General features: G+C 34.7%; 1 protein-coding gene across 1 annotated transcript; it reads right to left on the reverse strand.

Annotated features, from left to right (window-relative positions):
- Positions 1-525: 525 nt before the first annotated feature.
- LOC112697491 (G-type lectin S-receptor-like serine/threonine-protein kinase SD2-5) lies at positions 526-3,708 on the reverse strand. The gene has a single exon (XM_025750690.3). It carries the CDS (start codon positions 3,248-3,250, stop codon positions 770-772), a length of 2,481 nt encoding a protein of 826 aa, XP_025606475.1. The 5' UTR covers positions 3,251-3,708; the 3' UTR covers positions 526-769.
- Between the last annotated feature and the right edge of the window lie 12,347 nt (positions 3,709-16,055).

Raw genomic sequence — 16,055 nt, forward strand, 5'->3', positions numbered from 1 at the left:
AACCAAAAAACAACGCTAAATTATTTGTTTTGCAAGAAATTTTTTTAATAAAAATCATTTACAGTGTTATTTTTTAACTATTTAAGTGTCAACCAAAATGACATTATTTTATAAAACTCAACTTCTGTATATAAAAAATTGTTTCAAGAACGAATATAAATTATATTTACAAAATTTAAAAACAAAATAAATACCATTAAAATTTCAAAGATTAAATTAAAACTTACATACAAATAAATTCATAAACCAAATTAAATATTATCACGTTCGAGCTTTCTACTTTCCTAGAGACTCAATAGGTGGTTCACCTCTTTTTATTTCTCCCCTGGTTCCATTGACATTGTTTTTAATGGTGTATGAGTAGTCTTTGTCGTGCTCATTAATTTACTCATTTATTTATTAACTGTCTAAAAGTAATAAACGTGAAATCAGTTAAAATGACGGTTTATAATTTAATTAAAAATTTTGGAGTTCAAATATTAAAAATAATAATTTTTATATATAAATTATATATAACAAAGAATATTTAAAAAAAAATATGCATCAATCCTTTTTATATCCCTATTATATACTGTATAAGAGAAAAATTTCTAAGTGTATCGAGAATATTAAATAGCAAAATTTTACAAGAATTTAATATGTGCAAACTCTGCACAAGTAACTACTTATCTAAACGTATACAACTGACACCTTTTTCATTTAACACCTCAAAAACAAAAAGGTTATGAAAAGAGAGAGAAAAAAAAGGTAGAATTATAGTGTTATCTACTTATCTTGGTCCTGAAAGTTGAACCCCACGGAGAAAAGCTTCAGTATTAGTATCTGATGGTGCTGATGAAGAAGTTCCAGCCTCACTAGTTGACATAGAAAAAGGAATTGAGTGAATATTAGATCCTAATGGAGAAAATCTTGATGGTGGCTTAGGAACAGTGCAAAGACCTTCAAGCATTTGCACAACTTTGCTCATTGAAGGCCTTAGATTCATGTCTTCTTGTATGCACCACAATGCAACTTTGATTGCAATGTCTACCCTCTCATCATCTTCATCTGCTTTCAATTCTGAATCAACAATGTCTCTTAGTTTCCCTTCTTCCATCATCTTGAATGTAAAATATGGGAAATAGGATTTCTCCGAGCTTTCGCCCGGATCATAGTTTTTCCGGCCGCCAATTATCTCTAACAAAACCATACCATAGCTGTATACATCACTCTTCTCTGATATGGCGTAGTTTGTTATCCACTCTGGGGCGAGATACCCTCGAGTCCCCCTTAGTGTTGTGAAAACATGGCTTTGTTCGCGCGTCATGAGCTTAGCTAGACCAAAATCTGAAACTTTGGCATTGAAGTTCTCATCTAGAAGCACATTTTCTGGTTTGATATCACAATGAACAATCTTTGAGTCGCAATCTTCGTGAAGGTATGCGAGTCCTTTCGCAGTTCCAAGCGCTATATTGAACCTTGTGTCCCAATCCAATGAAAATTCTGCTTTGTTTTTGTTGAATATCCATTTATCCAAGGAGCCATTAGCCATGTACTCATAAGCAAGAAGCCGGTGAGTTCCTTCGGCGCAAAATCCTTTAAGCCGAACCAGATGGTGATGATGAATGCTACCAATTATGCTAACTTCAGCTCTGAACTCTCTCTTCCCCTGGCCAATTCCTTCCAACTTTTTCACAGCTAGTTCTGTTCCATTTGGTAGGACTCCTTTGTAAACCGAGCCGAAACCCCCTTGCCCAAGCTTCTCAGAGAAGTTATTAGTTGCGATTTCAAGATCGTTGTAGCCATAGCGAATTGGCATGCCAGTTAAGTTCTCCAAGAAAGTGTCACCATCCGAATTCTCTTGGGGAGTCTCGGCTGAATGTTCACTTTTCTTGTAGTATCTTAGGCCAAGAAAGATCATACCAGAAATAACAAGCAATGTTAAAATCACAATTATCACAACAATCACGGTTTGCTTATTACCATTTCCACCATCACCTTTGTCAGTGCCGCCATCACTAGAGACCTTAATGTAAGAGACAAAACCAGTATCCTTATCGGACTTCTCAAAGCTTCCGATCCAATCCAATAGAAAACAGCTTCTTGAACTTTCTTGGAAGAACATAGCAAGGCATGAACAATTTTCACTGCAGGAAGTCTTGCAACCAATCAGATCAGTTCTCGAAAAGGGTGGAAGGAACCCGAGCGCAAAGTAGTTTAGTCCATCGTCCACCTTAACTAGCTCAATTGCACCTTTCGAGTTACAAGGAGAGGCAAAACCCGGTTTGCAATTAGGCCTAGAGCTTAGAACAGAAGGACAGCTGCACTTTCTGTCACCGGTGCATAAATTGTAGGGATCACAAGGCTCCGGTGTGCTGCAAGAATATTCTGGAATTCTTCTTGGCGCGACGCCATCCAATCCTTGATTTTGGAGACTGTAGAATGTGATAATGCCATCACTTCCCAACACTGCAGTCCAAGTATCATTCACAGCCTCATTATCTTTGAAAACAAATTCCCACAACAATGACTTATTCTTGTCATAGAACCTCCAAGAATTCGCAACAATGGTTGCTGAAGCCACCTCATTGCCACCTCTATTGACGATTCTGCGGCTATCACTCTGCATAGACCAATATGGCATTGGTTGCAGAGTTTGTAACACGGCCGAAAGAGTGACATCACCGGACGATCCAATCTCAAGAACATAGGTAAAGTTGTTAGAATCAGGCTCACTAACAAGTTTCATTCCCTTATGGAATTCCTGCATTGGAAGCAATGTATCCGTCGGATCATCGAAGCTCTGCCAAATCACTTCACTGTCATTACTCCCAATCAAAACCAAATTCCCAGTGTCCTTCAATTCCATTGAAGAAACCCCTTTCCCACTTGTGTCACTAGACCAAACAATTTTCCCCCCTTTCTCCAAAAAAGCATTACCCTTCTCATCAAACACAAATTTATCAGAATTCGAAACAGGAACCGCTCTATTCGCGGACCAAACAACCTTGGAACTAGCAGTGTGGACCACTGCTAATAGAAACAATGTGGTATCATTTTGGGTTCGATCAAACCCAAAGGTGAATTCTCCATTGTTGGAAACAAGAAACTTTCCATCCCTATCTACCCAATTCATTTCAGAACCTTGTAGACCTGGAAATACCTTTCCTACCCTTAGAATACTAGCAAACACAATCTCACACTGTAGAAGGATACACAAACAGAAGAAGGTATCCATAATAACATTGAATTGACACCAATTTTTTGCCATGAACTTGTCCGAAGACTTCTATCCAAAAACCTAATGTCTAACAAATAACTCTGTTGTTGAAGCTATGAAATTCAATGATAATGCTGAGATTATTATATAACAAGGTTCAAAAAATAAAGAACATAAATGTGTTCTACTCTTACCACTTACCAGGAACATGCTACAGGATATGTTCTAAGCTGAATTTTTCTTACTTTGAGAAGGAAAAATCAAATTAAAAGGTGGAAACTATGAAAAGAAGCTTTTAAAAGATAAGTAGTACTAAATTACATTGTTGACCAGGGAAATTGACCAAGACAAAAAGGTTTACCTTAGTTTCATGAGTCTTGATCTCATACCTGAAAACCATTGATGAAATTCAGTTTTTTTCAAAAAAAAAAAAATCTTGAGATGAAGAAAGAAAGAGAACAGGAAAGAAGGGATTCAAACTATGAGCTGGAAGGATGAGCACTGTGTAGTTTTTGGGAGTTATTACTTATTAACAGAAAAATGTGTCAAAGTAAATCTTTGAAAATTTTAAAAATCTTTTTTTTTTTAAATTTAGGAGTGAGACACGAATTCGCGATTAAGTGAGTACGGAGAAATTATGTTATTTGAAATATAGTTGGTTGGCTTTAAAAATACTTGTTAAAAGATAGAAAATTCTAAATTTAATATTTCAATTTTAAAAAATTTATTTTTTTTTTAAAGATTTATAACTAAATTTATTATTAAATATTATTAAGGATCTATTTAATATTTTATTTTCTTTAAAACCCCACAACTATATTGCAGAATTCTCCAAAAAAATTATCTGTTGTGTTACTCATTAAATAAAGGTAAAAACTCAAGTGCAGTCGAAATCACGTAAAATTGATAACTGAGAGTCATTAGATAAAAATTTAGTCAAATTAGTCAAATCATCTAATGATTCTCAGTTATCAATTGTATCTAAATTGACCATAAATAAACAATAATAAAACCCCAATTTAGACGTGTTTAATTTGCTTTCAACTTTTTCCCATCTCATTTGAAAGGAGTGGGAATTGAGAAGGTGGGAAATGAAATAAAAAGTGGTGTTTACTATTTCTACCTCAAGTCCTCAACTCATACAACACGTTTGCCATTATATAATAAATAATAAATTTAGGACATTATTGATATTTGAATTTAATTTTGATGTATTTTATAAAATAATTTTATTTTTTTATATTAATTATGTAAATAATCATATAAAAAATAAATAAAATTGAATGATCATATAAAATGTTTTATATTATTAATATATTAAAATTAAATTCTTGATATTTTATGTAAAAGTTATGCAAAATTTTATTTGGTATCATTGGTTAAATATTTTTGTGGTTTATTTACATATCTGTTCCTACATAATTTCATGATCAACGATAAAAATTATTAAATTAACATATAACAATGTTTTGCAAAATTTTTACATGTAAGAATTCGTTCCCAATTTCAATACTATTCATTTCGTTAAGAGATAGTGGGAGAATATTTTAAGTTTTTAACACTTATTATGTTTTACACTGATTCTATCACTTTTATTTTTGGAATAATATAATGTATATTTTAAATTTAAACACTCTTTTCTTTATCCTTAAATTTTAGTGGTATCAAATCCACATCTACTTTTGGATAAAGAATATTAAGATCACTGAAAAATAGTGTTAGCTAACACAAATTAATACATTGTTAATGATTCACGTTATGCATTCTTTTTGAATGGGAACTTAAGATTTTCTTCTTTTTAAGGCGTATCAATCGTTTCAAAATAAAAGTTTTTTATTTAGACCGAATGGATAGTTGAATTAGTTTGTCGAAATTTAATCGTGTTTTCTATTGATATATCTCTTTTAGATTTGTTATCATTCAAACACTGTTTCAGTCAAAAGATGAACTAATTTACCCAATTAAACCTTGCACTAGTAGATTTTATCTATTTATGTTTTAATTGAATTTTAAAAATAATACTTTAAAGCAAATTTATCTCTGAAATGAATAAAAATTAAAAAAAATAAAAATTCAAGTACAGTTAACTTAATGTAAAATTGATAGTTAAAAATTATTAAATAAGGTGATAGATTTGTCATTTAATAACTTTTATTTATCAACTTTACATAAAATTAATTGTATTTAAATTTTTACCATGAAAAAATATAAAATTACTCATATATATAAACAAAAAATATTATAAGTTAGATTTTCCGTTACATAGGACAAGTGGTTAAATCTACTATACTGTTTTTACCCAAAAGGAAAAAATTCTACGATATTGTTGAAGCAAAGTAGATCGACAATAAATGAAACATTGAAGTGTGACTTGAATGATGATAATGTCACAACTAAAGAAAACAATATCATCCTTCATTCGTCAACAACATTAATAGCAGGAATAATCATCTGCTACCCTCACTCTCCATGCCCTTGATAGGAGTCCTCGATCCATAAAAAATTCGTGATTGAAATATTGAATAGGTTAGTTCGTTTTATTTTATTTATTAAGATAATTCTAAATTTTTATTCCGTTTCACTTAATGACGGATTTGTGCATGGGTTGGTAAATTGGCGGATTAAGTCTGTCAATTTCTTTTTTTATTTAAATAAATTATTAAACTATTTAATATTAAAAATATATAATTTTATAAATATTTCAATAAATTTATAATTTTTAAAAATATAAAAAAATTATAATTTTTAACTTTACAAATATTAAAGTTTTTATAATTATAATTATCTAATAAATATAATCATCAACCAAATTTTTTAAAATAAAATAATAAAACCAAATGTTCAGTTGTTCGCTTGAATGAATGGTCAGTTGCGCAGTTAGGTGTGAGCAACGGTGGGATGTAAGGAATCTGGACTTAAGTGCGAGCTTGGCGAGGGAGAGTGCAGCCACGAGCGTTGGTAGGTCAGCAGGTAAGACCACCTACAAGAAGACTTCGATGTTGAAGTAAGTGTTTGTATGATGAGGCGGTTAATTAGGGTAAAAGGATGACATACCTGAGTGAGGGGTAGATCCTCCTCCCTTTATCTGTACTCGTCGGGTGGACCCTTTCATTTGGCCCCTGCATTTGGAAGCATCCACCAATTGTCCAGATCGCCAACTGCCCAAACCCTCTCCGAAAAATGGCTCCCCGAGAGGTGAGTTGGCTCGGGCAGGTTGGGGACCGGCCAGGTTCGGAAGTAAGTCGGGTGGACCTCCGGCCCTTATGGGGTTGGGCCAGAACAGTGCCCCTAATGCAGCAATTTTGACAAAAAATCTGCTATAATATTTATCTCTTTGGGTACATGTTGGACTACTACCTTTTCAAAATCCTTGTACAACTATTTGGTTCTTTTTAGATATTTCTACAATAACGGGTCTTGAGCTTGGTATGTCCCGTTAACTTGGGCTGTCACGACCTAAGAGCGTTATTAACTTCAAGCTTTGCCACCCCGACCTCCTTGGCTAGAATCAAGCTGCCGATTATAGCTTCATATTCGGCTTGGTTGTTAGAAACTGGGAATTCGAATATATTGCTCGTAAGTTATTCCTTCTAAGCTTTCTAAAATGATCTCAACTCCTCCGGACGCTTTGGTTGGAAGCTCCATCTACATGGAGCTTCCACCATGTGCTCGAGATCTCGGGAGCATCTCCGGTCACTTCACCAAAGAGATCAACTTTTGCTTGTGCCTTGATTGTGTGACGGAGTTCGTACTGGATATCATACTGAGACAGTTCTATTGCCCAAGTCATCATTCGTCCCAGGCTTCTGCAAGATTTGTCGGATCGCCTGGTCGATTCGCAAGGAGTTCGGGTGTCCTTGGAAGTATTGTCTTAACCTCTGAGAGGAGATCAACAAGAAAAAAGCTAATTTTTCTAGCTTGGTATATCTAAGTTCCACTCCCTAGAGCACCTTACTTATGAAATATACAAGCTGTTGTTGCTTGTTCTCTTCTCGGACTAGGGTAGCAGCCATGGCCTCTTCTGTGACTGCCAGGCATAGGTACATGGTCTCCTCTTCTTTTGGTTTATCGAGAACTGGTGGCTCCGACAAGATTGTCTTAAAGTGGTTGAAAGCTACTTCGCGGGTCGGGGTTCACTTGAAGGCCATCCCCTTCTTCATTAAGTTGAAGAAAGGTAGCACTTTGGATGCCGAGGCGCCGAGAAAGCGACATAAGACCGTCAATCTCCCCGCTAGCCTTTGTATCTTTCACGCATCTAGGACTTGTCAAGCGAAGAACAGCTTCACACTTATCCGGGTTGGCTTTCACTCCTCTCTGTGTGATCGTAAATCCAAGAAATTTTTTCGCTTCCATGACAAACGCGCACTTCGGGAGGTTCAACCTCATGTTGTGCCTTCGGAGTGAGTCAAAGATGACTTTCAGGTCGGTTACTAAGCTGCTTGTTTCGGCCGTCTTCACCAGCATGTCATCTACGTAGATCTCTATTGGCTTGCCATTATGGTCCCTGAAGACCTTGTTCATCAGTTTTTAGTATGTTGTCCCCATGTTTTTTAGCCCGAACGGCATGACCTTATAGCAGTAAGTCTCGCCTGGCATTATAAACGCCATCTTATTCTCGTCAGGCCGGTGCATCGGAATCTACTTGTATCCTGAATATGCATCCATGAAACTTAAAAATCTGTAGCCTGCCGCCGTGTCCACCAAGGCATCAATGTTGGGAAGAGAAAACGAGTCCTTGGAACAAGCCTTGTTGAGATTTAAGTAATCAACACACATACTCCAATTTTCGTTTGCCTTTTTCACAAGCACCACATTTATGAGCCATGTGGAGTAGTCGAGTTTCATGATGAAACCGGCTTCCAACAGACTAGCCATTTGCCTGGCTACCTCGTCAGCTTTTTCTGATGACATCTTTCTTCTTCGTTGTGCAACCGGCTGGGCCTTCGGCTTCACGGCCAGGTAATGTGAGATGAAGCTGGGGTCTATTCCTAGCATGTCGGCTGGAGTCCAAGCAAAGAGGTCTCCATTAACTCTGATAACATCAATCAAAGGTTCCTTTAACTCATGGGGGAGGTTACGGTTCACGAACGTGAACTTATCCTTTGTATCTTCCAGGTCACCTTGTGGTTCGGGCCTCGGGTGCTCGTCAACCTTAGCGTTGAGGTCCGCCAAAAACACCTCAGCTGCCTCCTTTGATTTCTTTCTTAGTGTTAAGTGGCGTTGTCACAAGCAACCGCCGTTTCGAAGAATCCCCAGATCGATCCCAGCGATCTGTCTTCGCTACGAACTTCATTATGAGGAGCTTTGTGCAAATAATGACCGATAGTTCGTTGATGGTCCTCCTCCCAAGGATGATGTTATATGCCGTAGAATCCATCAAGACCACAAACTCAACCATTGTGGACTTCCTGCTCATCCTAGAACCTACACAGATTGGTAGGATGATAGAGTCGTCGAGCTTGATGTAATTGTCACCCAACCCTACGACTCTATGACAGTGGTCCTTGAGGTCGTTCTCCTTGATCCCCAGGGTATCGAACACATTTCAGAACATAATGTTCAAATCAGTCCCTGTGTCCACCAAGATTTGTTTGACCAAACCCGTCCCGATCCTTGCCATGATTACCATTGATGGGTCTTCGGGAATGTCATCACACCAGCAGTCCCCAAGGCCAAACGATATCTCAGGGAGTTCTCCAGCATGAATCTTGTGGTTTTTCGAGGACACGGCTAACACCCTGGCGTCATTCTTCGCCGCCAACCTTGACTTAGGTAGGGTGTTTCTTCTGACCACTATATTTACCACCACCGTTGGGGTTGTGTCCGGGTTCTCGGGGTGACCTTGCCTTGGCTTCACAGTTCGACTTCGATCTTCTTCGGAACGACCTCTCTGCCTCCTCCTTTGTTCTCGGATGAATTGTGAGAACTCGCTTAGCTTTCTTTCTTGGCTGACCTGCTTCAACGCATATTTCAAATTGAAGCAATCCTGTGTCTTGTGTCCAAAACCTTTTGTAATAAACACAGTAAACGTTCTTATTTTCTCTGGTCCTGTCTTTCAACTCCCTTGGTTTGGCCAAGATGTCCTTCTCTGCAATCTTCTGGTAGACTTCTACTATAGGAGCGGACAATGGAGTGTAATTGGTGAACTTACCCACCCGAAAAAATGGTTTGTACGTCTTCCCAAATGCCCCTTCTCTCGACATACTTCTCTTGGCTTTTCGATGTTGCCGGTCTAGGGAGCCGGCGGGTTAGCTAGCTACTATTTGTTGGCAGCTACCACTTGGCTGACCTCTTCATCATTGATGTACTCTCTTACCACGTTTTGAATCTCCTGCATCGTCCAGACTAGTCTGATGGTTAGGTGCTTTCTGATGGACCTTAAGGGTGGATGGATGGAAAGAAGTGGCTCCTATTATGATGGGATCTTGGCATTTCTTCTTTCGATCTTCCCTTCGTTCTACACTGGCTTTCAATCTGCCATGGGTGTAGGTGAGGGATTGAGCGTCAGTTTAATCGCATCCAACGTCCTTCTTGGCGCTTTGTTGGCGATCTTCTGATTTTCTTGATGGGGTTTGGGTACGTGAAAGGCTCGGATGAGCCTTTGAACTTGAGCGAGAGTCCTGGCTATGCTCTGGATGGTAGCGATCTCTCGCCTCAGCTCCCTCTCCATGTTCTGGACCCTGTACCTAAGCTCTTACATTATTCAAGAGTTGTCACGGTGCTTTTCCAGAGATCGAGCATGGGTGTCGCCTTGGTGAGAGGGGGTCCCTCGACATTTCCGGGAGGTTTCTGAGCTCACTCTACTCCTAAGGTTGCCCCCTGGACGCCCGGTAGCTCCTCCCTCCTCTCGTACTTCCTCCGTACAAGGGATAAGCTCCATGCTTGCGTCAGGTTTCCACAGACGGTGCCAATGTTCGGTTGTTCGTTGGAATGAATGGTCGGTTGGGTGGTTAGGTGTGAGCAACGGTGGGATGTAAGGAATCTGGACCTGGGTGCGAGCTTGGCAAGGGAGAGTGTGGCCACGAGCGTCGGTAGGTCAACAAGTGGAGCCACCTGTAAGGACACTCTGATACTAAAGTAAGTGTCTGTACGATGAGGTGGCTAATTAGGGTAAAAGAATGACGTACGTGGGGGAGGGGTAGGTCCCCCTCCCTTTATCTGTACTCGTCGGGTGAACCCTTTCGTTTAGGTCCCTGCGTCTGGAAGCATCCACCACCTGTTCAGACTGCCAGCTGTCCAGAATTTCTCCGAGGGATGGCTCCGCGAGAGGAGAGTTGGCTCGGGCAGGTCTGGGACCCGCCGGGTTCGGAAGTAGGTCGGGTGGACCTCCAGTCCTTATTGGGCTAAGCCAAAACACCAACATTGTCCAAAACAAAACAAAAATTGTCCAAAATATATAATTAAACATTGTTCAAGTCTCTAATCAATCAAATATAGTCCAAATTATAACTTAAAGTAAAACGAACAAACATTTCAAATACAAGAAAAAAAATAACGTTACAAATTCAATTATCATCAGCTAAAAGTCTGCCATACAAGCCCGCCTCGCCCAACTGAAACTCGCTAAAAACTATGGATTAGACGTTACGTAAGTTGGCTCGATGGGTTTTGGCTAGTTTTTCACCCGTACTCTCAGGTCAATCTACTCACTCTATTTTCATTTTTTCACTAGAGGAATTTGCTGTATACTTTATAGATCGATTTTAAAATCAAAACCAATTCTATTCGAAATATATATAATTTATTATGATTTTGAATTTGACAGAATTCATATGTAATTTTATTTGAACTGATAAATTTCAACATTCTTACAAACCACAAAATAAGGATGATAGTTGATGTGATCATTAAAAGATTTCAAGATTCATCATCCACAACCATTTAACTTGTTCTCTGACAAGTGAAAAACCAATTTACATCACATATAGTTACTAACTTGGTTTTTTGAAGAAAGACAAAACATATCAAAGTAAATTGTGATGTTGTAAGGGAGAAAGTTAAGTTTTTTTAAGGGTAAACGCAGATCGAATTGGATTGAATATGACTAAATTTTGATTTGGTCTATACTAAAATTATCGGATTGGATCTAATATCCACAATTTTTTAGTTTGGATTCGATCTGATCTAATCCGCACATTTACGAATCGGATCGAATATCGGATATATCTGCAAAATACAAAAATATTTTTAAAAGCTTATTTTTATTAAAAATATCAATAAAATTCATTTTTTCTATTCTTTTAAATATATTTACTCTTAAAATAATATACAACATATATGATAATTATTAGTTGAAATAAAACATAAAAATAATATTTATTTATTTATTTCTTTATTTTTGTGCATACGCAAATATGCATATTGGATATACGGATACTTACACAAAATCTATAATCCGATCCTATTAATATGCGAATCGAATCCAATCCGATAACCTTATAGATTCATATTCATAATTTTCAGATCAAATTCGGATAAACACGGCAGATATATGAATCCAATCTATAAATACTCCTAATTTTTTGTCACTTCTGTCTTTCATATAGTAGCTTAATCCAATTAAATTTTGTATGATTGGGTCAGATGATTTATTTTTAATAAAACATAATGAAATCATACCCAAACATCTCTAAGAGTTAAATCACTAATTGATTCTGTGTTGTACAAAAAAAAATTATTATAACGAATTAATTTAAGTTAGATTAATGATTAGTTTATTTATCTATTTAAGTAAAATAAATGTTAGAAATTTAAATTTTACTTATGCGTGCAATATTTTATTGGACGATGACAAACCTTTAATGATATTCTAATCAGTGACAAAATAATTTTTAACATCGGATTGAAAAATCCCGTTAAAAAAAAAATTCATAAAATTACATTTAAAACTCATTTAATTATCATAAAAAAAGATTGGATTAATTACTGATGTATTTGAATAATTCATTTAAATAACATTTGTTCTGAAGAGTGACAATGACATCAAATAAATGAAAGGAAATATCTTTTAGATATATTAATGAAAAGTTCGTAACTTCCACGAATTTCCAATACATTTGAGTTGCTAGCCATCAAAGTTTCAAAGTCAAAGTTAATATGTATAATTGAATTCATTCATGAACCAACATAGACTAGTGTCTTCGATGGAAATGTGAGGCTAGGACCACTATATATAAATGGAATGTTAAAGTGATGTGTCCATATATATTTTTTTCCACGCAGGATTATTTCAGTTCAATAGTTTAGGAACTAATTCGTCGAGAATTTGAGTTCTATTTAAGGGTTTGTTATTAATTAATGAGTTATTATATGTATAAAATAATATTCGAATACTCAACATTTACTTAAACAGACAAATAAATTAATCAATCGATCAATCCAAATTAGTTATATGTCTATATAATTTGAACCTGTATATATATTTTTAATTAAACAATGTGAAAAATAAAGAATAAATAAATTGTGACATTTATGGAAAACTCTACGCTCCAAGTAACTCCAAGAACTTTGGAGCAAACATGTAACAATAAGGGCAACGACGAACATCTCATTGTTAAAACCAAAGCCACCGTGTCTAAGTTCACTTGACGTGTACCTAACCCAACATCAACAGGGGGATTCAGGAAACTTTCATGTTTCTTGTGTGAGTTGTGTGTAAGCCACTAAAAATCCAATTTTCTATAAATGATTATCTAAACACAAATAAACAATATCATCATCTCCTAAAAATTAATTGTTTGACAAAATGCATTTTTTCAATAAATGATAATTAACTTGCATGGTGCATTTGATTCTTTTTTAAAATATTTGAATAACTATATATAAATTATATACAAAAATAAGGAGAAAATTTGATTTTTATACCTTTTTCTAATTTTCTCATTAGCATAAATAAAATAAACAAAAATCTAAAAAAATCGCTTAGTATAAAATTATCAAATTTTAAAAATAAAAAATCTCTAGAATCTTTTTTAAAAATATATAACGGCGTATTTAGTACATTTTGAGAAATGGAAATAATCTTTAAGAAATCCTGATGTTTTATTTAATTTTGAAAGTCATTGTTTCATATTTTTTTGAATCATTATGGTAGACAATAATACCTAAAAATAAACCTAAAACTAACTTATATTCTGTCTATTTAATGATGGATAATAAATTTGTTAGTTTAATGTTATACTTAGAAAATAAAGTATAACAAATATTTTTGTACTACTCTATGGTCATATGCACCCAATAATTGTTAGTGCAAGTGCAACAATTTGGCCAAATAACATGATTCATACTTGTCCCTCTCTCTTTCATTCAACTACTTATAAATAGCACCATGCACTATGCTTCAATCTATCTTCAGCATATATCACAAGAACAAATACACATTAATTACTACCATTTAATTTACTCAATAATTACCTTCCTTATATTCTTCTTCTGTGTGTTCCACATGGCTCGCATAAATTCTGTTTTGTTCATCACCCTTATTATTGTTATTGTGTGTTGTTCCTCATTCTTGGATGCAAGAAAGATTAGTGCCAAAATGGGAACAAAAGATGTGTCTCTTTTGCAGGGTACCCTACCTTCTTCAAGTGAGAGTTATTCAAGCTTTATTAGTAATGGTCATGGCAATGGAGATAGAGTTCTTGTTGAATCTATACCAAGCCCTGGTGCAGGGCATGTGACACCTTAATTTCTTATAAATAATACTCTTTTTTATATATATATTTATATTAATATTTTAGAACTATTTATATACTAAAGTTAGTTACCAATATCACCCATTATATATTTATGTATAAAATATATGTATTGTTTAACGGAAAAGTCTAGGGAGTTAACAACTTTTGTATTTTGTGGTCAGCACTTAACCATAAAAAGAAAAGTGAATGATCTCCTATCATTAAATATAATCTCATACCATTAAAAATACTATTAATAGTCAATTGATAGTTATAAAACACAAAAATTACTAACCTCCTAGCACTCCTCATTTGAGTGTACACATAACATGATTATTTTAGAAATAAAGTAGTGACATATGTATAAGAAATATTAGTGTTTTTATTTTTTGCTTTTAAAGTTTTATAAAAAGTTACGCAGCAAATCATAAATATAATATATGATTTTGCTATTTTTATTTTTTTTAATTTTTTTACAAAATTATAAAAATATAAAATGCTGTAAATAAAAACAAAAATAAAAGTAGAAACCAATCAAGTACATAATATTTACTTTATATATATAGAATAATATATCATATATAGTTTGGCATATCTATGTGGAAAATTAGTTTAACTCATCTTATAATCTTATAAGAGCAATGCTAGGGGCTAGTAATTTTTGTGATTGTTAGTTATCAACTAGCCATCAATGATGATTTGATGGTGTGAGATTGGTGTGAAATTTCATCCAATGATTCACCTTTTTCTACTGATTACATGCTGGCCAAAATTCAATAAAATTGCTGGCCCTAAACTTTTCCATCTTATAATTTCCCAAAAAATGGACCCAAAATCCACGTGTCAAATGAAATAATGAATGACCATGAAAATAGCTTGATTTTCCTATTTAATATGTACCAAATTGAAGAAGGGCAGAATTAATAGCATATAGCTTGATTGTTACCCCATCAAACATTGAGCACAATACATCATGTGAACTGTGAAGAAAGAAAATCTTGAGTGGAACTCTTAGTACAGAAAATGTGTGATGCCACGGATAGCGACGGTAAAAAATGCTTTGTATTATTTTTTTTAGAGCAATGCTAGGGTCAGCAGTTTTATTGAATTTTGGCCAGCATGTAACCAGTAGAGGAAGGTGAGCCATTGGATGAAATCTCACACCAATCTCACACCATTAAATCATCATTGATGGCTAGTTGATGGCTAACAATCACAAAAATTGCTGGCCCCCTAAACTTTTCCTTTTTTTTATTTCTCCCGTATCTTTCAATTTAACGAGTTAATGATTAATTTGCTATGAATCTAAGTTTTATTTAAAAATTTATTGTTGACTAATAATTAATAAATTCTTATATATATAAGACGATATTTAAATTCTCGATATTTATTTAAACAGACTAACGAAATAATTATTAGACCAATCTAAATTCAACAAGAATGTTTTGTATTATGAATTTATGATGGTTTGGGGTATATTCTTGCACTAGCTAGTATAATGTCTTGGACTTTTGAAATTGTCCATTTAGAATGCTCTTTTATGTCTTGGCCTCTTGGACACTTTTTGTACTTATAAACAAAAAAAATCAAAACAATTTTTTTTAAATAATAACTAATTTCTGGTATTAACCAACTTGGATTGGTCGAGTGGTCAGCTCACTCGTTCGCTTGAATAAATGTTGGGGGTTTGAATTCTGCCTTGTACATGCAGCAACCCATTGGCTAGCGATAGACCCTTAAATGGAGCTCAGATCCGCAACGAATTTAGAGGATACCGTGGATAACAAAAAAAAAAACTAATCCCTCGTATTAATACAAGGCTTAAATATTTTAATACAGAAGAATTAATGTGTATATTTTTAAAAGTCTTAATTGAAAGACAGAAGTACATATCAAAGTAAGCAATTTGTTAGAGATAAACATTTCTTTTTAGTAGAGAAATTTTTTTGTTAGTAGTAGGAGTATTCGCAGTACAGTTTGAAACGATTGAGTTAAAAATTCATTCAATTCGAACACTAATTTTATTTGCGGTGCGATTTTGGATTGGATTATTTTTTAAAAAAAATCTGATCTAATCCGATGCAATTTCAAGCGGTTTGGATTGGATTGGATTTGCGGTTTTGTAAATTAAAAAAATTAAATACATATAACAAGTCTCAACATCAAATTTTAAATAATCA

This window comes from Arachis hypogaea, chromosome 16, assembly GCF_003086295.3.
Source record: "Arachis hypogaea cultivar Tifrunner chromosome 16, arahy.Tifrunner.gnm2.J5K5, whole genome shotgun sequence".
NCBI lineage: Eukaryota > Viridiplantae > Streptophyta > Magnoliopsida > Fabales > Fabaceae > Arachis > Arachis hypogaea.

What these genes read in the sequence shown, in the direction of transcription:
- LOC112697491 (XM_025750690.3), bottom strand. Translation starts at nt 3,250, where the DNA reads ATGGCAAAAAATTGGTGTCAATTCAATGTTATTATGGATACCTTCTTC.